Raw genomic sequence first — 27,160 nt, forward strand, 5'->3', positions numbered from 1 at the left:
TTCCACTTTCATGATTCCATTTGCTGCTAAGTTCACTCCCAGATATCTAATACACCTCACCTCCTCCAATTTTTCTCATTTCAGATTTACATTCCAACTAACTTGTCTCTCAACTCTGCTGAACCTAATAACCTTGCTCTTATTCACATCTACTCTCAACTTTCTCCTTTCATATACTTTTCGAAACTAAGTCACCAACACCTACAGTTTCTCTTTCAAATCAGCCACCAGTTCTGTATCATTGGCAAACAACTGACTCACTTCCCAGACCCTCTCATCCCCAACAGACTGCATGCTTGCCCCTCTCCAAAACTCTTGCATATACCTCCTTAACCACCCGAACCATAAACAAATTAAATTCATTGATGATGAGGAAGAACAGTATATTTATCTGGTTTTGAGAACAGTCTTCTTGGAAGTAATCCAAACGTGCAATTGTTTTGTGAGGTCCCAGAGAACAGTGCTAAGGCATTGAACAAGCAAGTGACTGGCCGTCTTGCAGGTCAACAGTTTACATTCTGTGATGTCAGTTGTACCCTTTGCTTTCTGGAGGGCTCACAAAATAGTATTGAAGAGGACCAGGGGGCATCACTTCTGCTTGCTTTTAAGCCTTCTTGGCATACCAGTTGTTTGAGTTGCCTAATCAGTATGGCAGCAAATAGCCTACACCCTGTGTCATATTCCATTTTGCCATGTGTTTGGTAGTAATGGTGGGACCAGTATAAATAGTTGCTTGGTATATTTTCCTCTTGAGGTTATTTTTAGTACAGTTGTAGTGGATAGGAGCCTGGTTTATCATTACCTATCTCTGTGTAATCTCAGAAATGAATCTTTCAGGATCCTCTGATTTTTTTTTTCAGTCAATACAGTTCTTGAGATTAGAATTTATGGAGAGATACATATTGCAAGAAGTGGTAAATAGGTTGCTGTGAGATTGTTTAGTGAGAGAGGAATATTTAAGAATTTAATTGTTTTGATTTTTTCAGATAGTAAGATATTATGAACATTATATTTTCAGTTTCAAGGTAGTGGTGACAGTTGGGTGAGTCAACAACCAGGAATACCTACACAACCTCAGCAAGGTCTTCAAGTGAGTATACATATATATGGTACTTTCTTTTTTTACTAGGGACATACTAAGAATTACAGTTTCGTAGCACATCGCTAACCAACAGTTGACAACTCTTCTTTAGGAGATTTTGAAACTATAGACAGATTAACTACAGTTATTACTCCATTAGACATCCACCAGTTAGACAGGTGTTCATTCTTCTCAAATTTTCAGCCATATACACAAGTACAACATTGAGCCTAATAAGCTTTTACCAAATAAAAACATTCAATCTACTCTAGTATGCAGGGTTTCGGAGGAGAGATTTTATGCTCAGTTTTCTTATGCGTTACTAAACCCAAGACAAAGGGTAGGAATAACACTTTCTAGGAACTCTTTGCGTAGTATAGAAGGTAACTAAGTAGGATGGGAGCAAGGGCTAGATACTCTTCCCTTCTTGCATTTTAATTTCTAAAAGTTGGAACAGAAGAGAGAGTCATGTAAGTAGTGCTCATTTTCCCTAAAGGCTCACACTGGAGTGTCTGAATGTTTATGGATGTAATCAAGATGATTTTTTTTATCTTTTTTTATGAAGCTCAAGGATAAGGGGGTAAAACAGTGTGGGAATGTTTTAGGGATAAAGTCAGGGGTTAATGTGAGGGTATGAAGCAAGAGATTGGGTATTAGTGATCGGTGATTTGAATGTTAAATTTGGTATTGTGACAGTTGAAGGTATAACATGGGGATATAGGATATTCAGGGGTAGCTGTCTTTCCTTTCTGCCTCACTAACATGACATGCAATCTCTCCCTGTCACATGTACCACTTGACAACACTTAACTCTTGCAGCTCATTCTTCGTAACTCTAGATTTTCCTGCGGTGAGTAGTATGTGCTAGTCCTGCCTTTTAGCAAAATGGTAAGAGCATTAGATAGAAGTAGTAGGTAGGAACACTCACTTAGGAGCCTTAGGAAGAAACAGGTAGAATTAGTTGGTAGGAGCATTAGATAGTAGTAGTGCAAATACTGCACTATACTTGCCCTCTTCCAGTGGCCTGATAAGGGTAAGGCACTAAAGGCTAGGAAGCGGCTCTGGAGTTCTTTAGTTATGTAGACTCTGTTGCCATGGTCACCCCTTTTAGGGAGTTTCAATTGGAACAGGCTTTACAGATGTAGATAGATAGATGTAAACTGAGGGCAAGCCTCAGACTGGCGTGGGGAAAGTTAATGTTGATTTTTTTATCACATTCAATTATTACATACAGTAAATGAATAGGTGAATTGTCTTAATTTCAGGTCCCTGAATTTGAGCTGCCAGACTACTTTAACCTGGGCACTATAGGTCAAGAATCTGCCATACTGGATATGCTCGATGTAGCAGAAAAGCAGCTTGACTTTAGTTCCTGTTTCATTCCCAACCCTGATATTAAGCTTGACATTAAGACTGATATTGAAGCTGATTATGGAGGCAAGAAGTGTAAGTAGCATCAAATAGTTGTGGTTGTACAATATATGCAATAGAATTTTCTTCTCTAATTTTTGCAGCTGTCCTGTATGTAGCCATGCTCTTTTTAGAAATTTCACACATGCCAGGGAGGGGTATCTGTGGATAAGAATTTAGTAATTAGCATGTTACAGTGTTACCACATGCATGTCTGGTATTTTTTCCTTTGACTAGGTCACTACTAAAGAAATAGAGGAGAGGAATACAACTTTGTGCTGCTAGGGAAGTACCACAAAACCACAACTACATGTAGTACATGGATTTGTTGGACACCATTTACTCAGATAGCTTAAAGGATATTAGTGATGCTGAAAATGGATCAGAAAAGTGATTTGAATTCTTATAATAAGCAGGCAAGGCCAAGCATAGTGTGCACACAGAAGTTGAACTTGTATACCAAGTGATAAATAGATGTGGGCCTCCACTCTTTTAATAGTTTATTTCTGATTCAAGTCACTCAGATTTGACATGTACTAGCCCAGTTACAAATGGTTCCGAAGAGCTGGATTAATTTTTTTCATGTTGTGATGGATTTGATTGTGATAAACTAAATCATTAGTATGATTACTTGAAGGCGACACTACCTGAATCTTCACTATGCAGTAGACTTAGGAAGTTAACTACATTGGACAGAACTGAAATATATAGCTTTTTATGTAGCCTGATGCTCATGTCACTTGCAAAGAAAACAAAATGAAAATTAGGCTACATATGTGGATAGGGAGCTGTGGTTTTGGTGCATTGCACATGACAGCCAAAGACTGAGTCTGAACGAATGTGGCCTTCTTGTCTGTTTTCCTGGCACTACCTCGCTGAAGCAGGGGATAGCAATGCTGTTTCCTGTAGTGCAGGGTAGCGACAGGAATGAATGAAGGCAAGCAAGTAGAATTTGTACATGTTTATATATGTATATGTCTGTGTATGTTTATGTATATGTTGATATGTATATGGGCATTTGTGTATATATATATATATATATATATATGTGTTGTATGGTTGCGAGGCGTGGGCTATGGATAGAGATGTGCGCAGGAGGATGGATGTGCTGGAAATGAGATGTTTGAGGACAATGTGTGGTGTGAGGTGGTTTGATCGAGTAAGTAACGTAAGGGTAAGAGAGATGTGTGGAAATAAAAAGAGCGTGGTTGAGAGAGCAGAAGAGGGTGTTTTGAAATGGTTTGGGCACATGGAGAGAATGAGTGAGGAGAGATTGACCAAGAGGATATATGTGTCGGAGGTGGAGGGAACGAGGAGAAGAGGGAGACCAAATTGGAGGTGGAAAGATGGAGTGAAAAAGATTTTGTGTGATCGGGGCCTGAACATGCAGGAGGGTGAAAGGAGGGCAAGAAATAGAGTGAATTGGAGTCATGTGGTATACAGGGGTTGACGTGCTGTCAGTGGATTGAAGCAAGGCATGTGAAGCGTCTGGGGTAAACCATGGAAAGCTGTGTAGGTATGTATATTTGCGTGTGTGGACGTGTGTATGTACATGTGTATGGGGGTGGGGGGGTTGGGCCATTTCTTTCGTCTGTTTCCTTGCGCTACCTCGCAAACGCGGGAGACAGCGACAAAGTATGAAAAAAAAAAAAAAAAAAAAATGTGTGTATATGAGTGGATGGGCCATTCTTCGTTTGTTTTCTGGCGCTGTGTCGCTGACGTGGGAAACATCAATTAAGTATAATAATGATAATGAAGTGTTTGGGAAGAAAATGTTTGCCATACTTATGCTTTGTGGGTTTTTGCTTTTATTTTTGTGGGAGCAAAGATGGGACAGACGACTGAATGCCCTAATTAGGGCCATCTCCTGTGTGCATTTTTGCCATTTCCCTTGCAGCAAGTTTGTGCTAGGAAAAGATGAAGAATGGCCTCATTGTTCACATCCAGTCTTCAGTTATTATGTATAATACACTGAAACTAGAGTCCCTTTTCCTTACATGAGATGAAGATTGGCAAAGTGTCTGTAATGGATGAGATTGCAGTTGAATTTCTCAAGAAAAGGAATGACTTATTAATTGGTTTGCTTGAATTTTAATTGTATGTCTGGCTCAAGTAGATTATAAGTGTATAAATTGTTGAGTATGTCGAGATTTTGTGGGAAAGTGGTGATTGACTCGGTGTATTATGCACAGAACATTAATTTAGTAAGGAACAGTGTAGCTTCATGAGTAGTAGAGGATATGTGGATTAGGTGTATGCTTTGAAGAATCTCTGAGAAATAATTAGAGAAAGAGAAGGATTTGTGTGGTATTTATGGATCTGCAGAAAACATATGATAGGGTTGTTTGAGATACGTTGTAAAAGGTGTTACAGATTAATGATGTTGAAGGAAAGCTGTGAGGAGTTTTTGTCATGAGAGTAAATCATTTGTGCAATTAGGAAAAGAGGAGGGTAAGTTGTTCCAGATGAAGGTAGGTCTGCAGAGAGGGTGTGTGATGTCACCATGGCTGCTTGTTTTGTGTGGATAAGATGATAAGGGAGTTAAATATGAGGACCTTGGAAAGAAGGCTGAGTTTGCAGTTGGTTGGAGATAGCATGGCCTGGGAAGTTATAAGTTGCCCTTTGTCTTGGCCCTGTTGGCAGACTCGAATGAGAAATTGCAGAAGCTGGTGTCTGACTTTTGGAGAATGTGTGAAAGGAGAAAATTGAGAGATGATGGAAGTAAAAGTTATAAAGTTAAGGAGGGGACAGAAAGAAGATGGTTGGATTGTGAGATTCAGTGGAGGAAGTGGAGTGTTTCAGATTTCTGGAAGTGGACATGGCAGTGGTTGGAATCATGGAAGCTGAAGGTGGCTTTAGAGTTGTTAAGGGGGCTAAGCCCTTGGATCTGATGAGTCTGTGTGAAAAAGAGAGGTCATTGTTTATAAGTTCAAAAATTGGTAGCTCATTTACAAACCATCTTCACCACTTAACAGGAAAGTAATGAAACTTTACACAAAATCCACTCAGAGCATCTGGGCACCCACTCGACCTTTTCACTGGTACAAACAGTGCATTTGAAACCTTAAAGATCTTTCCTGCAAGAGGCCTTGACATCATATCAAACTTTCTCAGTGCTTAAATGGGCTAAAGAAGTGTGTGGTATGCAAAAGGCAAGAGTTGGGCATATAAGAAAGGGTATTGAGCGGTGGAATGAGGAAAATGCTGGTAAAAGTGATGTATGGGCATAACTTGCAGGGAAGGAGGGTGTGCTTGGATGATAAAGGAGAAAGTAACTGAAGGTAAATAGGGCAGTGTAGGAGCAGAAAAAAGTCAAATGAAAGTTAGGATAAGTGAATGTCTGCACACTTCAGGGAGAATAAGAAATTGATTTGGAAGGAAGTCAGTAGTGTGAGAGAAATAAGTGTTGGTCAAGGGGGCAGATGGGGAAGTAGGAGCAGGCAGAGGTGAGGTGAAAAGGAGATGGAGTGAGTATTTTGTATTTTTGGATGACAGGATGGGAAATAGTAAATGTTTTGGACATGAAAGTATGCAAAGTGGGACATGGCTATTGATTTGGTGAAACAAAAGAGTTGGTGAAGCTCTTGCTTAAGATGAAGTGTGGAAAAGCTTTTGGAATGGATGGGATTGCAGTTGAATTTCGTTAAAGTCATGTGATTGTGTTATTGGTTGATGAATAAGGATTTTTGGTCGATGTATGTATCATGGTTGGACAAAAGTAAATATTTAAATTATAAAAGTCCATTGAGCATACCTTTATATTGTGTGGGAAAGTGTTGATTCAGAGTTGTGGCATGCACTAATCATATGACTAGGTAGGAGCAGTGAGATAGATGTATGAACCAGATTGGAAGGGGAGGGAACAAGAAAGAAGTGGAAGGATGTAGTGAAAGAAGCGTTGAACATTCTGAGCCTGGACAAGCAGGAGGGCATGAGGCATGCATGGAAAAGAATGCATTTGAGTGATGTGGTATACAGGGGGTGACTTGCTGTCTGTGGACTGAATCGGGGCATATTAAGCAGTTAAGGGAAATCATGAAAAGCTCTGTGGGACCTCTTAGTGGACAGAGAGCTTTAGATTCAGTGCATTATACATGACAGCAAGAAAGGTGTGAATTAATGAGGCTATTTTATTATCATTTGTAATTACTATTTGTGTTTTATGGGAGAGTGTTTTACACTCCTGTTGCTCCATCTTATTGATCTTGTATGTACCATATCTTTGTTCCTATGTACACACACACACACACACACACACACACACACACACACACACACACACACACACACACACAACCTGTTCTTGGCATCACCTCTAATGCAGAAAACAATGAACAAGTATGAAAAATTTATGATCTTATGTAACATTGTAACCCCTTTAATGGGGCTTCTGGTTTTTCAAGGCCACAGTCCATCCAGGAACAGGAAGTTAGTGGTTCAATGAGGTTAGAAGATCCTCTGTGATGCTGTACTTTTTTCTGTTTGATGATGGTGATACACCCTCATTTCAGGTGATTTCATCCTCCTTCCACTTCCCTCTGCTTGCAAGATCATTTCCATAACTATCATTTTTATTTGTGTGTGTATATGTAATATTTATATATTTATACTTTTTCAGCATCAAATTCTAAAAAGAAACGAGACCAGCCGCTTGGTTCCAACCAGGACGTGGAAGAGCTAAGCAAGATGTTGTCTGATGTTCATGTTGAAGACTCTTCAGCTCGTAACCGCAAAAACCCATCCTCTCAAACTGGAAATACCAGTCAGCGAAGTGCACCAAATGTGGATGTGGCATTTAGGGTAGCTGTTAGTGCTGCTGAGTGTTTACAAGCTTATGCAGCTACTGGGGACATTTCCTTGCTTTTAGCTACCCACCGATACCTTTTAGCCGTACAGAATAATCAGGGTGACACGTAAGTTTTTCCTCTATTTTATGGTTAGGTATTAATGTCAAGACGAAAACTTTTATAGTGATATTGATAGCTTGTGATGACTCCTTTATTAATTTTTTCTGATATATAGTCTAAAGTATGTTTATGACTTGTTCTGTTTTTACTTTGTTCTCCATACTGATAATACAGTAATTTTCTAGTTTTAAAGGTTTCAAAATATCTGTGTGCAAGAGCTTTCAAAATATCTATGTGCAAGAGCTATCTCTTATTAACCCGTAATGTCATTTTCCACGGTCTGAAAAGCACTACTCTTGTAAGGTACAAACAAGGCCTACAAATTATTGCATTCATTATGTTTTAAAGGAACTTGCATTATAACTTGTATCCATTCCTACCCTTACATTTTGCATTTGTCATAGTTAATCCAAAAGATCTCCTTTATCTTGTCAACATGCATTAAGCCCATGCCACAGAAGATTGGTCATTTTAATCCTATCAATAAATTTATTGCTCTGAATCTCATGGTGAAAGTCACCTCTACTCCCATTTCTTAAAGTGTCTGGAGTCTCTCTGTCTTCTCTCTGACAATTAGTGTAATTTTTGCAAAGCAGAATCCAGCATAAGTATCCTTGCTTGTGCTACTAATGTCTGGTCATCCTCTCTGAGAGACACAGGGGAATCCTACATCATAACCTTTGATATCTTACATACACAGACATCTTTCTCTTCTTTCTTTCGTACTATTCACCATTTCCTGCATTAGCGAGGTAGCGTTAAGAACAGAGGACTGGGCCTTTGAGGGAATATCCTCACCTGGCCCCCTTCTCTGTTCCTTCTTTTGGAAAATTAAAAAAAAAATAAGAGGGGAGGATTTCCAGCCCCCCCGCTCCCTTCCCTTTTAGTCACCTTCTACGACACGCAGGGAATACGAGGGAAGTATTCTTTCTCCCCTATCCCCAGGGATATACACAGACATATATATATATATATATATATATATATACTTCCCACGTATTCCCTGCGTGTCATAGAAGGCGACTAAGAGGGGAGGGAGCGGGTGGCTGGAAATCCTCCCCTCTCATTTTTTTTTGTTTTTAATTTTCCAAAAGAAGGAACAGAGAAGGGGGCCAGGTGAGGATATTCCCTCAAAGGCCCAGTCCTCTGTTCTTAACGCTACCTTGCTATCACAGGAAATGGCGAATAGTATGAAAGAATGTTAATTTTCTTAGGTAAAGGATTGTATTTAATTTCATCCTTATTAAAAGACAGATTTCTTTCCTCAGTGCTCTTCACACTGCTGTCAGCAACAAGAACATGGAAGCCTTTAACAAGATTCTGAAAGCTAGTGAGAAGATTAATCCTCGTGACCTGCTGAATGCTCAAAATTTTGCGCGTGAGGTGAGTGAAAGAAATGCTCTTACATACACACAGAGCACATGGTTGATGCATACTAAACAGAGAAGTTTAATTGTTGTATGATAATGGAGTGCTCAAGAGATGGAGTCCCGTGAATATAAATTCCATCCCATACAGGACATAAATGGATTGTCAATGGATTGAACTAGGGCATGTGAAGCATCTGGGGTAAACCATGGAAAGTTCTGTGGGGCCTGGATGTGGAAAGGGAGCTGTGGTTTCGGTGCATTATTACATGACAGCTAGAGACTGAGTGTGAATGAATGGGGCCTTTGTTGTCTTCCTAGCGCTACCTCGCGCACATGAGGGGGGAGGGGGTTGTTATTTCATGTGTGGCAGGGTGGCGATGGGAATGAATAAAGGCAGACTATGAATTGTGTACTTATGTATATATGTATAGGTCTGTGTGTGTGTATATATATATGTATACGTTGAGATGTATAGGTATGTATATTTGCATGTGTGGACATGTATGTATATACATGTGTATGTGGGTGGGTTGGGCCATTCTTTCATCTGTTTCCTTGCGCTACCTCGCTAACGCTGGAGACAGCGACAAAGCAAAGTAAAATAAATGAATATAAATAACAGGACATAAAGGTGATTATGCTTGCTGAAAATAATTCAGCCTGGGCCTGATGGGTTGGGCCCAAATGGGTTCCAATCTAGGACACAACATTTGGCCTACACCCAACCCAGATGTTTGTCCTCCCCTTAGGGCTGGTCAGTAAATGGGCACCTGGCTTAGGCTGGGATTTGTGCACATGTCAGGGGACTTCATTGAGTGATTATAATTGTAATATTAGAGGAAGACTGTATCTCCAAGGATAAGTTATTAATTAAAGGGAGGATCCCATGCTGGAGATACGGGGTACACATTTAAATTAGATATCAGAGGCAAATAAAGATTTAAATGGTTGATGTTGCTAAAATAGGTTATCATTCTTGTTTTTAGTATTTCAAATATTGCTAAAATTCTGCTGTTTGTGGGACATGACATTAAAAATCGTGTCTTGAACTGGCTAATCATCATATAATGTATCTACCAATTTCTCTCCTTCTGTTTTGCTGTCTTCCTCTTCTCTTTGTTTAGAACACCTAGTACTCTGTATCTGGTGATTCCCTAGTCTGGTGTTCATGAGGAAATCGAATTAACGTAGACTTGAAAAAATTATGAAACTTTCAACTTAACCTTTTCCAAACCCCTTTCAAGTGAGTTTTGTAAAGATATTTTGAAGGGTTTTGATGCTAGGCAATGTGTTTTTGATATTGCCTGAGCTCTTAGCTTCCCCCTTTCATCAGTGAGAGCAAATTGTAAGCATGCAAATAAAGTGAGGCAGTTTGCCTCCAACATTACAGCTTTAGGTGTAACAAAGATCACTCATTCTTGAGGTGAAGTTTGTACTGAGTGTCTGGATGGAAGATGAGAATCACCATAGAATACCTGTACTTATTATGATGTATTTCTACTTAAAAAGTAGTTGTAATCTGATCAAATACTTGGGTTAATGATGCACTTGTAATTTACTGCATGTGTCTTGGCATTTTATTCATATTTTTGCGTGAAAATTTGTAGGTTGAAAAATTTCCTTGTTCATGAGCCCCTTTCCTCCCATATCCCATTAAATCTTATGGGAAAATGGGTTTCTCCCTTTGGTGATTCTGCTGTGATTTCCAGAAATGTTGCACCATTGGTAAGTGGGGACTAATTATATTACTCTATACCTTGTAGACCAGTCTCTCGTCTTCTATCCATTTCAATTGATCATACCAATGTAAGACCAGGACCCCTGTCTCTGAAGGGGCTTTTGCAGCTTCAAGGCTGTACTACTTCCAGTAGCTGGGGAACTTGTACCCCTTTGAGGTGAGAAGTTCTTGAATGAGGCAGAAGTCAGTAGACAGTGATGCAGCCTCACAAAAGGTGACTTTTCTCTTATGATGCAACCACAAGCAGAAAGAGTCCAGTCACACCTTACAAGATAGTATTGTCCCCTTTCCAGTGGCCTGTTAAGGGTAAGGCTAAGAAGCGGCAGTAGAGTTCACCTGCTATGGAGACTCTTTTCCATGACCATCCCCTTGCAGGAGTTCCCAGAGGGAATGCATATCAGAGGTAGAGATAAATAGAAAAATATACTAACATTTTTTTAACTTTCATTATCTATCAGTAATTTACTGCATTACCATTTGGAATGGTACAGTGGTTCAAAAGCACATGATTAGATTTCTTACAAGTGTTATATCATCTGTGCCCTGACTTGTTTTGAGGGAAATTTCCTATTAAGAAATTTCATGTATGAATATTGTCTTTCATGTTCATGAAATCAAAGTGCTTGCCAGCCTTTCCCAGCGTAATGCTGGACACATGACATTTACACAAGACTGCTGGAACACTGCTTATAAAGGACATGAAACTCATAGTAATGGATAATGTGGTGCATTTTAGACTGCGCAGTCTAAAAGATACTGTAAAAGGTGTGTCCTTTACTGTAACCTCAAATTAATATCTTTATTGTTTATCACTCTAAATCATTGTTATATGTTCTTATAAACAACCGACTCTATTTTAAATTGCACTGCATTTGAGTGTTTTGTTATAAATTGTTCACTTCCTCAGCAGTTATTAACTGCTAAGTAAACTTATTTTGGTAATTTTCTAATCAGACTACCTTTATCAATAACTTTTCACAAATATATTTGCTCCTACAAATTAGGCATTAATGTTCTGAAGTCCAATATAATTGTGAGTTCCCTGACCCATAAATGTTAACCTGTTTGAAAGTACCTTCTACAGAGGTTATAGTGATATTTTTGTGTTGATGTTCTCTGTGTGAAGGTTTAGCGAGAGCTTGTATGTGCAGCATTTGTAGACACTTAATGTACATTTTCATTTGCACCAAGTGTGTCTCCATAGGCAGATGAGATTTACAGAAATTCAGCAGTCCTTGTGAAAGTCCAATGGCTATAAGGGCCAGGGCATTGTACATCTTGTCTTAGGCAGCAGTGTGTACGTTTTCTTAATGGCCAATAATTTAATTTTTTAATTTTCCAAAAGAGGGAACAGAGAAGGGGCCCAGGTGAGGATATTCCCTCAAGGGCCCAGTCCTCTGTTCTCAACGCTACCTCGCTAATGCGGGAAATGGCAAATAGTATGAAAGAAAAGAAAGAAGAAGAAAATGATTTTTAGTTTATTGTTTTATTGTAGCACTGCTTATTAAAACAGTAATTCTTATCCCACACATTTATGGCAATTACAGTTCTTTAAATTTGCCTAATTTCGTATGTGCTTTGTGGCTGTGAAACCATGAATAATGTCACCACTTTTAGATTTTCCTTTTTATACTGAAAAGCATTAAATAACGTTTAGGTCCTTGATCTTTAAAACTTACAGACATCAAATTAAATCATCTCTGGTTTGTGCAAATACTCTGTTGATGAATGTTAGGAGATATGAAGTGGCTGTAGTTTTTTTTGAATAATCTGGTCATTCCATCCTGCTCATAAGCTGGTGATGTCATATAAAGTTAATGATCAATTTCAGACTGCTTTACACCAAGCTGTCCGTGGTAATGAGGTGACAATGGTGAAGAGGCTGGTAGCTGTTTTGGGATGTGATGTAAGCATTGCTGATGCTCAAGGAAATACACCCATCCATTGTGCTGCACAGCTGCCTGATCATCACTGCCTTGAAGCTCTTTTAACAAGGCCAGTTAATGGTACACGCTCTGCACTGACTCAGGCTATCAATGCCTTCAACTATCATGGTAAGTTTTTGTATGCCTCTGTCATTATGGCAGAAGACCTGTAGGATATAGATTATGTTGTTACTTGAACATGTGCACAACCATTAATCTAGTTTTAGGTTTTGCATTTGTCTGATGACATTGGTTTCCAGTGGACGCATTTGTAGTTTCTCATGTTTTTAGCAAATATTACTCCTTGTATAGATGTTAAATTTAAGAAGCAAGTTAGTAAAATACCTTGACTACTAGGAGGTCGAGAGTATTGTTAACATCTTTATATCCATCTGTCTGGGCAACATAATTTTAACCCCCTCCCCCCATACTCTCTCTCAGTCCTCTGTTCTTAAGGCTACCTTGCTAACGCGGGAAATGGCGAATATGCATGAAGGTGGTTTGATTAAGTAAGTAACGAAGGGGTAAGAGAGATGTGTGGTAATAAAAAGAGTGTGGTTGAGAGAGCAGAAGAGGGTGTTTTGAAATGGTTTGGTCACATGGAGAGAATGAGTGAGGAAAGATTGGCAAAGGATATATGTGTCTGAGGTGGAGGGAACAAGGAGAATTGGGAGACCAAATTGGAGGTGGAAAGATGGAGTAAAAAAGATTTTGAGCGATCGGGGTCTGAACATGCAGGAGGGTGAAAGGCGTGCAAGGAATAGAGTGAATTGGAACGATGTGGTATACCGGGGTCGTCGTGCTGTCAGTGACTTGAACCAGGGCATGTGAAGCGTCTGGGGTAAACCATGGAAAGTTCTGTGGGGCCTGGATGTGGAAAGGGAGCTGTGGTTTCGGTGCATTATTACATGACAGCTAGAGACTGAGTGTGAACGAATGGGGCCTTTGTTGTCTTCCTATTGCTACCTCACGCACATGATGGGGGAGGGTGTTGTTATTACATGTGTGGCGGGGTGGCAATGGGAATGAATAAAGGCAAACAGTATGAATTATGTACATGTGTATATTTGTATATGTCTGTGTGTGTATATATATATGTATACGTTGAGATGTATAGGTATGTATATTTGCGTGTGTGGACGTGTATGTATATACATGTGTATGTGGGTGGGTTGGGCCATTCTTTCGTCTGTTTCCTTGCGCTACCTTGCTAACGCGGGAGACAGCGACAAAGCAAAATAAATAATAAGTAAATATAAGTGTGGATCAGGTGTTTGCTTTGAAGAATGTATGTGAGAAATACTTAGAAAAGCAAATAGATTTGTATGTAGCATTTATGGATCTGGAGAAGGCATATGATAGAGTTGATAGAGATGCTCTGTGGAAGGTATTAAGAATATATGGTGTGGGAGGCAAGTTGTTAGAAGCAGTGAAAAGTTTTTATCGAGGATGTAAGGTATGTGTACGTGTAGGAAGAGAGGAAAGTGATTGGTTCTTAGTGAAAGTAGGTTTTCAGCAGGGGTGTATGATGTCTCCATTGTTGTTTAATTTGTTTATGGATGGGATTGTTAGGGAGGTGAATGCAAAAGTTTTGGAAATAGGGGCAAGTATGCAGTCTGTTGTGGATGAGAGAGCTTGGGAAGTGAGTCAGTTGTTGTTTGCTGATGATACAGCGCTGGTGGCTGATTCATGTGAGAAACTGCAGAAGCTGGTGACTGAGTTTGGTAAAGTGTGTGAAAGAAGAAAGTTGAGAGTAAATGTGAATAAGAGCAAGGTTATTAGATACAGTAGGGTTGAGGGTCAAGTAAATTGGGAGGTAAGTTTGAATGGAGAAAAACTGGAGGAAGTGAAGTGTTTATATATCTGGGAGTGGATCTGGCAGCAGATGGAACCATGGAAGCGGAAGTGAATCATACGGTGGGGGAGGGGGCGAAAATTCTGGGGGCCTTGAAGAAAGTTTGGAAGTCGAGAACATTATCTCGGAAAGCAAAAATGGTTATGTTTGAAGGAATAGTGGTTCCAACAATGTTGCATGGTTGCGAGGCGTGGGCTATGGATAGAGTTGTGCGCAGGAGGGTGGATGTGCTGGAAATGAGATGTTTGAGGACAATATGTGGTGTGAGGTGGTTTGATCGAGTAAGTAATGTAAGGGTAAGAGAGATGTGTGGAAATAAAAAGAGTGTTGTTGAGAGAGCAGAAGAGGGTGTTTTGAAATGGTTTGGTCACATGGAGAGAATGGGTGAGGAAAGATTGACCAAGAGGATATATGTGTCAGAGGTGGAGGGAACGAGAAGTGGGAGACCAAATTGGAGGTGGAAAGATGGAGTGAAAAAGATTTTGAGTGATCGGGGCCTGAACATGCAGGAGGGTGAAAGGTGTGCAAGGAATAAAGTGAATTGGAACGATGTGGTATACCGGGGTTGACGTGCTGTCAATGGATTGAACCAGGGCATGTGAAGCGTCTGGGGTAAACCATGGAAAGTTCTGTGGGGCCTGGATGTGGAAAGGGAGCTGTGGTTTTGGTGCATTATTACATGACAGCTAGAGACTGAGTGTGAACGAATGAGGCCTTTGGTGTCTTTTCCTGGCGCTACCTCGCACACATGAGGGGGGAGGGGGTTGTTATTCCATGTGTGGCGGGGTGGCAGTGGGAACAAATAAAGACAGACAGTATGTATTATGTACATGTGTATATATGTATATGTCTGTGTGTGTATATATATGTGTACATTGAGATGTATAGGCATGTATATTTGCGTGTGTGGACGTGTATGTATATACATGTGTATGTGGGCGGGTTGGGCCATTCTTTCGTCTGTTTCCTTGCGCTACCTCGCTAACGCGGGAGACAGCGACAAAGCAAAATAAATAGATAAATAAATCTTTTCTTTCAAACTATTCGCCATTTTCCGCATTAGCGAGGTAGCATTAAGAACAGAGGACTGGGCCTTTGAGGGAATATCCTCACCTGGCTCCCTTCTCTGTTCCTTCTTTTGGAATATTAAAAAAAATAAATATTTTTTTTTTTTTTTCAAATTATTTGCCATTTCCCGCATTAGCGAGGTAGCGTCAAGAACAGAGGACTGGGCCTTTGAGAGAATATCCTCACCTGGCCCCCTTCTCTGTTCCCTCTTTTGAAAGTTGAAAAAAAAAATGAGAGGGGAGGATTTCCAGCCTCCTGCTCCCTTCCCTTTTAGTCGCCTTCTATGACACGCAGGGAATACGTGGGAAGTATTCTTTCTCCCCTATCCCCAGGGATAAAATAAATATATATATATATATATATATTTTTTTTAATTAATTTTTCTTTGTCGCTGTCTCCCGCGTTTGCAAGGTAGCGCAAGGAAACAGACGAAAGAAATGGCCCAACCCACCCCCATGCTCAAATTACAGATGTATAAGTTTGTTGAGTATTCCTGGTAAATTATATGGGAGGGTATTGATTGAGAGGGTGAAGGCATGTACAGAGCATCAGATTGGGGAAGAGCAGTGTGGTTTCAGAAGTGGTAGAGGATGTGTGGATCAGGTGTTTGCTTTGAAGAATGTATGTGAGAAATACTTAGAAAAGCAAATGGATTTGTATGTAGCATTTATGGATCTGGAGAAGGCATATGGTAGAGTTGATAGAGATGCTCTGTGGAAGGTATTAAGAATATATGGTGTGGGAGGAAAGTTGTTAGAAGCAGTGAAAAGTTTTTATCGAGGATGTAAGGCATGTGTACGTGTAGGAAGAGAGGAAAGTGATTGGTTCTCAGTGAATGTAGGTTTGCGGCAGGGGTGTGTGATGTCTCCATGGTTGTTTAATTTGTTTATGGGTGGGGTTGTTAGGGAGGTGAATGCAAGAGTTTTGGAAAGAGGGGCAAGTATGAAGTCTGTTGTGGATGAGAGAGCTTGGGAAGTGTCAGTTGTTGTTTGCTGATGATACAGCACTGGTGGCTGATTCATGTGAGAAACTGCAGAAGCTGGTGACTGAGTTTGGTAAAGTGTGTGAAAGAAGAAAGTTAAGAGTAAATGTGAATAAGAGCAAGGTTATTAGGTACAGTAGGATTGAGGGTCAAGTCAATTGGGAGGTAAGTTTGAATGGAGAAAAACTGGAGGAAGTAAAGTGTTTTAGATATCTGGGAGTGGATCTGGCAGCAGATGGAACCATGGAAGCGGGAGTGGATCATACAGTGGGGGAGGGGGCGAAAATTCTGGGAGCCTTGAAGAATGTGTGGAAGTCGAGAACATTATCTCGGAAAGCAAAAATGGGTATGTTTGAAGGAATAGTGGTTCCAACAATGTTGTATGGTTGCGAGGCGTGGGCTATGGATAGAGTTGTGCGCAGGAGGATGGATGTGCTGGAAATGAGATGTTTGAGGACAATGTGAGGTGGTTTGATCGAGTAAGTAACGTAAGGGTAAGAGAGATGTGTGGAAATAAAAAGAGCGTGGTTGAGAGAGCAGAAGAGGGTGTTTTGAAATGGTTTGGGCACATGGAGAGAATGAGTGAGGAAAGATTGACCAAGAGGATATATGTGTCGGAGGTGGAGGGAACGAGGAGAAGTGGGAGACCAAATTGGAGGTGGAAAGATGGAGTGAAAAAGATTTTGTGTGATCAGGGGCCTGAACATGCAGGAGGGTGAAAGGAGGGCAAGGAATAGAGTGAATTGGATCGATGTGGTATACCGGGGTTGACGTGCTGTCAGTGGATTGAATCAGGGCATGTGAAGCGTCTGGGGTAAACCATGGAAAGCTGTGTAGGTATGTATATTTGCGTGTGTGGACGTATGTATATACATGTGTATGGGGGTGGGTTGGGCCATTTCTTTCGTCTGTTTCCTTGCGCTACCTCGCAAACGCGGGAGACAGCGACAAAGCAAAAAAAAAAAAATATATATATATATATACACATATATGTGTGTGTGTGTTACTTTGAAAGTATTCTTCCAGTATTCACATTGAAAATAGGTATTTCATTTGGAATATTATTTCTATACCATTACTTTTTAAGAGTGAAAAATCAGCAAATTCTTATGTAAACATCTTCATGGGCTACAGGAGAAACTCCACTACACCTCGCTGTTATTGCTGGGAACCTGGAGTGTGTGCGACTCCTACTAAGTGCTGGGGCTCAGGTACATAACTGTGAACGAAAGAGAGGAGCCAATCCCCTGCATCTGGCAGCAATGTTTGGACGCCATGAAATTGCACGCTTTTTGTTGAACAATGTGAGTATATTGTTTATTGTTTAGAAAGTTTTCCATATATTGGCCCATGACCCAGATGCATGCATAGTGCTTTATAATGCTTTAGACTGAAAGGAGTAAGATATATTAATATTAGCATTGTAATTTTCTGTTTGCTAAATATGTAGGTAGATGAATTGTTGTATGGTATGCCACAGCTGTTTAGGAATTTGTGTCAGATATGTACAAGTAAAACATTAACAATCTGCAATACGTGGGATCAGGATATTGCCAGATGAATTATCATTTACCCAGATTTCTGAATATATATAGTGATACAATCCCAAAAGTTAATTTTCTGTACATCAAAAGTTAACTTTCCATACATCTAGTAAGTTTGGGATAGGCTGTAACACCAGCTTGATGGTACACTTCACACATGCTTTTTTTTTTCAATAGGTATGCATATTGTCACAGTACTTATAAATGAAATAGGAATAATCGATATAATGTGTAAGGTCACAAATTTTATCATGGCATATTTACTTAGGTATTTGAATTTTCTGGAATGTTGATAGCTATACTTACTATTTGTGTTGTGTTAGATGAATGGAATTATCAGAACTGTAAAAAGGCCTGCATTAGGTGGTAGTATGTGAGAAAGGAATAATGCAGTGAGTTAGAGGAGTTGTTGTAAATTAGGTGTGAGGAAGAGACATTCCAGTTTGTTGGGAAATTTCATTTTAGAAGAGATGAAATGAAATGTTTGCATGAGCCATCATATGAATAGTCAGAAATAGTGTACAGTATATAAAAGAAACAGGGTTTGTAGAGTATACTATGAAGTGGGTTAGGATGCTTTCTTCATAATTTTGCTTTTATTGGCTTGTGGTTGTGATTAAAACTGTGTTTGGTTTCAGACAAGGGTGACCATTGAAGCTGGTATGTTTGATGGAAATACAGCACTGCACTTGGCAGCTCAAGTTCGGGATCAGGAAATGTGCAGAATCCTTCTAAGAGCAAGTGTGAGTTAACGATATTGACATTTGAAAACTTATGATGAATTTTGTTAATAAAAACTTCTGTGTTATACAAGGTTCTCTCCTAGAGGTATAAAGCAAGGCTCTTGTATTCTATTTGAAATTTAATCCTTGTGCTGATATTCATATGAGCACAAGTACCCACAGTGTGTCCAGTCTAGGCTTAGGAAATTCCCTCTGATCAAAACTAATTTTTTGAAAGGGTAGTAAAAGAGATTTTAAGAATTTCAAAGGAAAAAGTCTCATGAGCATGTCTGGCAAGATGCATGGTAAATGGTACCTGATCATGACAGAAAAAAAATTATCGGAAATGAATTGGGAGTATGTCAAGGTTGTGTGATATCTTCTGTTATTAAATGGTGTCGTAGATGGAGCATTACCTTAGATGAGAGCAATCTCAGGTGATTGTGGTGTGACGCATGTCAGTGGAGAAACAAAATGGAAGTTGCTCTGTGCTAGGGAAAGCAGAAAAGTGGACTCGGCCGTAAGAGTAGATTCTGCCTTATGACAAGGAGGAAAAATGGACTCTACATTAAGACATGGATGGAAAGAAGAGGAGATGGCTTCTCCAGTAAAACAAGGAAGGAAATTGGCTTTTTGTTAAAACTAGGAGGGATGCAGATTTTGCACTGTTGTAAGCTAATTCAGAGGAAGAGATGTTGATATATGTTGTAAGAGGATGCTGAAAGTGTGTAAGAGGAAGATGCTAGGTTTTAGTGATGGAAAATTATAGTGTATTCCCATTTTCCTTGGTTAAGAATGGATTTGTGGTTGAATCTAGGTATTTAGTTGCTAAGTCTCTTAAGGTTGGTGATGGGAAGCTGGAGTTGAAAATTGAGTTATGAAAGAGAGATGCTCTGAAAGCTTTGGTGAATGGGAATAATTTAGGAATAGAGTATGCATGAAATGTGCACAAAGGAGTAAATGGCCCAACTCTGGCGACTTGTGAAATCCAAGTTTCTTCAGGTCAGAATGGGTCAAAAGAGCAGAAATGAGATGAATTTTTCTCAAATGCTAAGTTGAGAAAAACAGGTAAATATGAAGAAATCAAAATGTTAGTGAGTTTTATAATATATTAGAAGATGAATGAGAAATGAATAGTGGAGCCTCAAGATAGCAGAAGCATATAGAAAGGATGTAAGACATGAAGGAAGAATCCAAAAGAAAGTTAGGAGGAAAGTTTTTTTTTTTAATGAAGTATGTATGTATGGTGACGGAGTTTGGTAAAGTGTGTGAAAGAAGAAAGTTAAGAGTAAATGTGAATAAGAGCAAGGTTATTAGGTACAGTAGGGTTGAGGGTCAAGTCAATTGGGAGGTGAGTTTGAATGGAGAAAAACTGGAGGAAGTGAAGTGTTTTAGATATCTGGGAGTGGATCTGTCAGCGGATGGAACCATGGAAGCGGAAGTGGATCATAGGGTGGGGGAGGGGGCGAAAATTTTGGGAGCCTTGAAAAATGTGTGGAAGTCGAGAACATTATCCCGGAAAGCAAAAATGGGTATGTTTGAAGGAATAGTAGTTCCAACAATGTTGTATGGTTGCGAGGCGTGGGCTATGGATAGAGTTGTGCGCAGGAGGATGGATGTGCTGGAAATGAGATGTTTGAGGACAATGTGTGGTGTGAGGTGGTTTGATCGAGTAAGTAACGTAAGGGTAAGAGAGATGTGTGGAAATAAAAAGAGCGTGGTTGAGAGAGCAGAAGAGGGTGTTTTGAAATGGTTTGGGCACATGGAGAGAATGAGTGAGGAAAGATTGACCAAGAGGATATATGTGTCGGAGGTGGAGGGAACGAGGAGAAGAGGGAGACCAAATTGGAGGTGGAAAGATGGAGTGAAAAGGATTTTGTGTGATCGGGGCCTGAACATGCAGGAGGGTGAAAGGAGGGCAAGGAATAGAGTGAATTGGAGCGATGTGGTATACAGGGGTTGACGTGCTGTCAGTGGACTGAGTCGGGGCATGTGAAGCGTCCGGGGTAAACCAAGGAAAGCTGTGTAGATATGTATATTTGCGTGTGTGGACGTGTGTATGTACATGTGTATGGGGGGGGTTGGGCCATTTCTTTCGTCTGTTTCCTTGCGCTACCTCGCAAACGCGGGAGACAGCGACAAAAAAAAAAAAAAAAAAAAAAAAAAAAAAAAAAAAAGTATTTGGAATTGGGCAAAGATAGGCATGTTGGGGAGAAACACCAGAGGAAAAGGGATATTTGCTGAATCCTTTGTGCTCTTTACATTTTATATCTTTAGCAAATAGTATCTGCTTCATTCATACTATAGCTAGACCGTCTAAGCTTACAGAAAATGGTTAAAACAAGTTGAATTTCAACACCTGAGTGTGAGAAGATGGTCAGGAATTAAATCATGCAGGAAATATTCTTTGTTCCGTGCCATAATGTGAATTTACAAAAGTTTGCCATGTCGATAGATAAATATTTTTTGACATCCTGTTGTTATGTTGCACATTGTTCATTATTTCTAGGCTGATCCACAAGCCAAAAATGCATTAAGTAGAAGAAAAAAATCATCAGAATCAGAAGAGGAAGAGGAAACAGAAACAGGTAGAAAAGAGGAGGAAGAGGAGGAGGATTCAGAGGAAGAAAATGACGGTTACACCCCTATTGATTATGCTGGCCAGGATGAAAAGGTAATTATCTCCGTATTTCTATATCTCTTGGGTAAGATTAATTAGTTAATACATACACAAGTTATTTTTCTGTCCGGAACAGATGCATTGTAAGAATGAATTTAGTGTTTTTTAAGCTTTTTATAATAATTCTGTTTTTCACCTTGGATTAGGTAGAAAGTGGAGTTCTTACAGCTGTTTGATATAATGAATGAGGGGAGATCTAATAAGAAAATGAGATGAAAGTTTAGTGTTATTAAGATACACAAAGATCTTGGTAGAATACTTGATGGTCAAAGTTTGTGGAATGCCATGTAGGAAAAAAGCAATACCAGTTTTCTTGAAAAGTCTTGCACCCATGTATCTTTCTGTCTGTCTGTATTTCTGATGCCTGTTCCTAATTGGAATTCCTCCAAAGGGGTGGCCACGCCAGTAGCCTCCACAACTAGTGAACTCCAGTGCCAGGTATTAGCCTTTAGTGCCTCATCCTTAACAGGTTACTGTTAGAGGACAATTCTAGCTCCGTGTTTGCAGAGGTTCCTACATATGTTCCTACTAACTGCTACTACTTAATGCACCTTTCAAATGTTCCTACCTACTACTTCTACCAAATGATACTGCTTAATACTCAAGCCTAAGTATTCCAACCTACTACTACTCTCTGTTGCTCATACAATTTTGCCAAAAGGCAGGGCTAGCACATATTGCTCGCCACTGGAAAATCTAGTTACGAAGAATGAGTTGTGTGAGTTATGTGCTGTCAAGTGTTATGAATGACAAGGAGAGATTTTATGTTTGTGCACTGACTGCCAGTAGTCCACATCCATCACTAACTCTCCCAGTACTTGGGTGGGTAGTATTGGTGATGTTATTTCCTGGTCATTGGCTGCCTACCAACTACTACTTACTGCATCCATTTTGTATGTAGAAGCATTATTAGTTTTGTGTTCCAGTATTACTTTCAAAAATTTTTTTACAGATTCGTGCTATCCTTCGTGGGGAAGAAATCTTGGAGAGAGATGTAATTGCAGAAGCTGAAGAAAGAGAAGTTATTGTTGGGAAGAAAGAAGCCCCAGTGCACTCTACCCTGGACTCTGGTATTGATATATCAGTCACCGATATCCAGGGCTCAGATTGTGCTTGTGATGAAGATTGGTGAGAATTTATGTACATCTTTTAATATGGCTTGGGAAGCTGATTTTTATCCTTAAGTCTGTAACTTCAGTACCTGCTTGGTTCATATGAATTATTTTTTATCACAATTAGATTTCTGTTAATAATTTCATCTTTTCAACCTGCAGTTTTCTTTTATCTCTTATATAAAGCCATGCATGTTTTGTTGCAGAATATTCGTAAACAGATTTTCTTTACTAATTTCTTGCCTCTTTCTATCTGCTTCCTTGTGCATGTTTGCTGGTGATTAGTGCGAGTGAACTCAGTGATAGTGTGCGCGGGCGTCTAGCCAGCCACCTCAGTGGAGACACATGGCGCCATCTAGCCCAGCTCTTGGATTTAGACTACATGGTCTCATGCTGGGCCAAGGAATCATCTCCTGCAGAACGTCTTCTACATCCTGAAATCATGAAGGTTAGCCTTGGATATATCTACACCCAGGAGCCAGATTATAATCATCGCTGTAAATGCCTGGGCAGGAATTGTCAAGTATTCATATGATAGGTATGAAAATGAGGGACTTTGGTAGTGTAAAGTGCATGCATATCTGTCATCTTTTGGGTTCAGAGTTATTTCAATATATTTGCACTAAATCTTGTCACTCTCATTGATGATTTTCTTTAAATAAATTTCTTTTAAAGTAAACTTAAGTTGTCCCTCATCTCATAACATATCATTTTGTCTTTAGTAGACCATTTTCAAAGTTGTTCATTGCCTTTACTTAGTGTAAATAGGCTACCTTAGTCTTGAATTAGTTTTAGATCTGAAACTGCCTTGAATAAACAAAACCACAGATTATTTTGATGAGCTGGGTCAAAGTTACAGAGTTTACTGATGTCTGATCTGATGAAATAACTGTGTACGTACAGAATCAACCAAGTAATATACAGTCATTATTGATACAACCAGTAAGAAGGGTATGCTCACCCTTCGTTCTTAGCTCATGCCAGGATACAAAGCAATTCAAACCGCAGCAGACCACTTGGTCCCTTCAAAGCTGTTTGTGATAGTGGAAGAGACAGATAAAAATACATACATATTAAAGATTTATTTATAGTTATTATACTTAATCGGAGTCATTTATTAAGTGGTAACCCTCTAAATGGTTTACAGTCCCATCCCGAGTGATGGTTTTATGTCATCGTTCCACCATTTTGTCTACTACAAGTTGGCACAAATGATCCTCCACTGCTTTGGACATTTTACTGAAGTTCACATAAGCTATGTTCATATAACAAGTTTTCCCTGTCAAGAGCAATGTGAAGATCTTTAAAATTTGCATGTCTGAAATGTTGATGAGCAAAGTAACATGACAGCTTGGCGGGAAACAAAGCTGGGTAGATATAAGACCTCAATAACCATCATGAGGTATAAGTAAAGTATTTTTGTGGAATATTTGATGAAATTTGATTAAATAAATTGGGTAAACTTGCTTTCTTATTAATGTGATTGGTTAGATCCAAAGAGGCAGAAAGGAGAGCGACAGCATTGACAATGGAGGAGGGAATGGTGAAAATGCAGACTAGATTGCCGTAAACTAATGCAAGTGTAGGATACTTATTACCTCCTCCTACTCCATATGAAACCCACATCTTACAATTTGTTACTTAAAATTTAATGGAATGACACAATCTTAAGAGTTCCCACTAATGAGTGCAGACAGTTGTCTGTCATGCATCATCCAGTGCAAGCAGCCCACCCATGCTGGCCGACAAAAGTAATTTTAAGCATCTTTCAGAAAATGTGAGTGCCTACTTACTCTATTGAGGCTTACATTTTCTAGTTCAGTAATTGAAAGTCTTTTCGGTGGCAGTTATTTTTTTTTTTTTCAATGCTATGCTTTGAGGTCATTTGAAATGGTTAAGATCATAAAGTTTTACTTCACATTATTACCAAGACAGATTCAGAGAAGTTAGTCATACCAAGCATGTAGACTATTTCAGATTAGCAAGGTACATGGTAAAGAAAAAACAATATTGAAAATGGTCATTATTATTATCATTGGTATTTTTAGGAGATTGTGTTATCTAGCTACTTTTTGCATGCAGGTGTGCAATTACTTATAGCAGAGAAGCATACAAGTAGTAATTTATGGTTGGGAGTTAGTAATTATGCTTATATTTGAAGACAATACGTGTTATTGAGAAAGTAATGCAAGATGTCATGTAATGCAACAATATATTAATTTGTGGTACTGCTTTGTATTACTTTTTTGAGAACAGGCATACCATGCATTTTTTCTAGAAACATCATTAGACATGAAAGAAAACCCATTATTTTAATGTTGCTTGCTTTGCTTTTGAGATGTAAGTGTAGTCTTGAGTCAAATCTTGGTTTAGTGAAGATTCAGTACTTTTGTTTTTCAGCATCTAAAGAATTGAAAGGCACGAGACGTGTAGAGTAGTTTATATTTTCTCCAAGTTATGCCTCATGTAGAAAGGTTTACTGTAGAACTTAAGCTGGCCCATAACAAGCATTCTTGACTTGACTTGTAAGGGTCAGGTCAAGTGTGTCAAATTATATTTCATTAAGTGTAAAAACAGATGGGAACTGTTTTAGAGCTTGGGGATTTTGGAGGCGAGTGACTCTGGCCAGCTTTAAAATTTAGCTAAACTTTTTTTTTTTTTTTTTTTCATTGTTACTTTATTGAGAGGATGTTTCATTATTGATGTTAAGAGCTTTGTTGACATCTATTGCTACTAATGCTTTATACACTGGGGGTTGTGTTGGTTATAACCAGCCAGGATATGTTGTATGAGGTCTGTCTGCACTTGTGGTTGTGGATTGATAAGTTATCAGATTATGTAGTATGGGTGAGAGTGGGATACTTCAGTTAATTCCCTTATAAATTCATGTTTCATGGAGTTTGAAACTGAAGGCATTAGTGATATGGGTCTGAAATGGGGAGGGGATTGGGTGACTTGGATTGTTGTAGGGTGGGTACTTTGTTGTCATGTAACCAAGAGTGGTTGAAGATTTTTGTAAGAGCTTAGATTACAATTGGGTTGAAGTATTCTATGTGGCCAGGTTTTGGATTTTTTGTTTCAAGGTTTTGTGTTTTGATTGGAAGATGGGTGGACAGTTGTTTAAGGTGGATTTTGTTTGTCATGGCTGCCCTGATAGATTTGTGGCTAATTGTTAATATGAGTTTCATGAGTGTACTTCTTTATTAAGATGGGATGATGTTCATATTCGGGTAAGAAGTGCTGTAGACTTTGCTGCAGTTTTGAAGAATCTATTATTATAGCAAAACTGCAAAGTGAATTTTCCATATTTACTTGGAGAGCCATATGATATCAAAACTTCACTTAACAGTGGTCTCGAAAACAAATTTCGTCTACTGTAATTCCCAGTTTGGAACTCAAAAGCCATATCACATTGTTCCAATGCACTGTATAGTTTAGAAACGTTTAAAATTGTAATGCAGCAAGACATACATGAGCAAGGCTTTGACGTCTTGCATTTTCTCATTTGATAACTTCATGAATTTTTTCCATTAAGGCATAACCGTTGTTTGGCCATGACCTGTGTGTTAGTAGATGGGTTTGATGGTGAAGCTTACTTGTGTGTATTAGAATAAGCTGTCACCTTCCTGTCCTTCAAGCTTCTTCCTCTTCATTTTGATTGCCATGAAAGGTCTTATTCTTGAAATGCAAATGAGGGTTAGATATTGGTCCTTTGCATACAATTCAGTTTGTTTTAATTTCTGATCATGTCCAAAATCCCTATCACGGAGTAAATAATAATGGCCAGGTAAAGTAATGCTCTGTTGTGTTAAGATTGCCTTGGTGAACTTCTGATGACAGGCAAATTTTTTTTTGAGGCTGACAAGTCCACATCAAGGCTGGGCCCTTATTGAAATATAGAGAATAGTGAAATGGAAAAAGAGACAAAGGAAAGTATTTACAAATTTTTGAGTAGGTTTAAAACCTTCCTTTTGAAATGTGCCTGGTCATAGTTATTGGGAAAGACACAAGAAAGTAGAGAGTTCCAGACATTTTATGTGTACGGGAAGAAGCAGGTATTAAAATGGCACCACTCATGAGTTGCTGATGGCCGAGTATTGCGTGGTATAGCTAGTGTTAAGGGGCACACAACCAGCCAGCTCTCAGGAGCAAAAACCTAAGTGAATTGAAACGACATGGTATACAGGAGGAGTCAATGTACTATCAGTGGATTGAACCAAGGCATGTTGAGCATCCTGATAAACCATAGAAAGGTCTGTGGGGCCTGGTTATGGATGTGGCCTTTCTTTGTTCATGGCAGTAGCTTGTAAGATGGGAAATAGCAGTCAAGTATGAAAGAAGAAAAATCTTTTTAAATATAAAAAGTATGCTATTAAAGATGAATAGTTGGCTGAATATTTATTTGATCAAAATTTGGGCTGTTAAGTCTTTCAGAGTTTGTCGAGTTATTATGAGTAGATTGTGCTGTACTGTTAAGCAAGTCTTTAATAGCAGAATATAAACAAAATTATTCTCTACTCTTTATGATAATCACAGTAAACAGCAAACTTCTACCCTACATAGCCCATCATGTCTGCTTCTCCTTCAGTAATGACTATCTTTTTCTCCCTCTTCTCAGCAGCTGAGGAGGAACTTGTTAAAGGTATGTTAGTATTTTTGCTAATCATTGCGAAGGGGATGATCCAATTTTCCAAGACCATAATCCATAGGCAAGACTGGAGGCACCTTGCACTGATTTGATTTGTCCCAACTAGATCTTCGTTGTT

General features: G+C 39.2%; 1 protein-coding gene across 1 annotated transcript in view; it reads left to right on the top strand.

Annotated features, from left to right (window-relative positions):
- The window catches only part of LOC139746834 (uncharacterized), a 79,047-nt gene that overhangs the window by 50,149 nt on the left and 1,738 nt on the right, over positions 1 to 27,160 (top strand). Inside the window, exons 15-24 of the mRNA XM_071658429.1 lie at positions 1,019 to 1,090; positions 2,347 to 2,527; positions 7,110 to 7,404; positions 8,667 to 8,781; positions 12,338 to 12,560; positions 17,471 to 17,640; positions 18,519 to 18,623; positions 21,112 to 21,276; positions 22,235 to 22,410; positions 22,680 to 22,842. Coding sequence (XP_071514530.1) covers positions 1,019 to 1,090; positions 2,347 to 2,527; positions 7,110 to 7,404; positions 8,667 to 8,781; positions 12,338 to 12,560; positions 17,471 to 17,640; positions 18,519 to 18,623; positions 21,112 to 21,276; positions 22,235 to 22,410; positions 22,680 to 22,842 — 1,665 coding nt within the window. The remainder of the gene's footprint in view (positions 1 to 1,018; positions 1,091 to 2,346; positions 2,528 to 7,109; positions 7,405 to 8,666; positions 8,782 to 12,337; positions 12,561 to 17,470; positions 17,641 to 18,518; positions 18,624 to 21,111; positions 21,277 to 22,234; positions 22,411 to 22,679; positions 22,843 to 27,160) is intronic.

The sequence above is a fragment of the Panulirus ornatus genome, chromosome 66 (assembly GCF_036320965.1).
Source record: "Panulirus ornatus isolate Po-2019 chromosome 66, ASM3632096v1, whole genome shotgun sequence".
In the NCBI taxonomy this organism is placed as follows: Eukaryota; Metazoa; Arthropoda; class Malacostraca; order Decapoda; family Palinuridae; genus Panulirus; species Panulirus ornatus.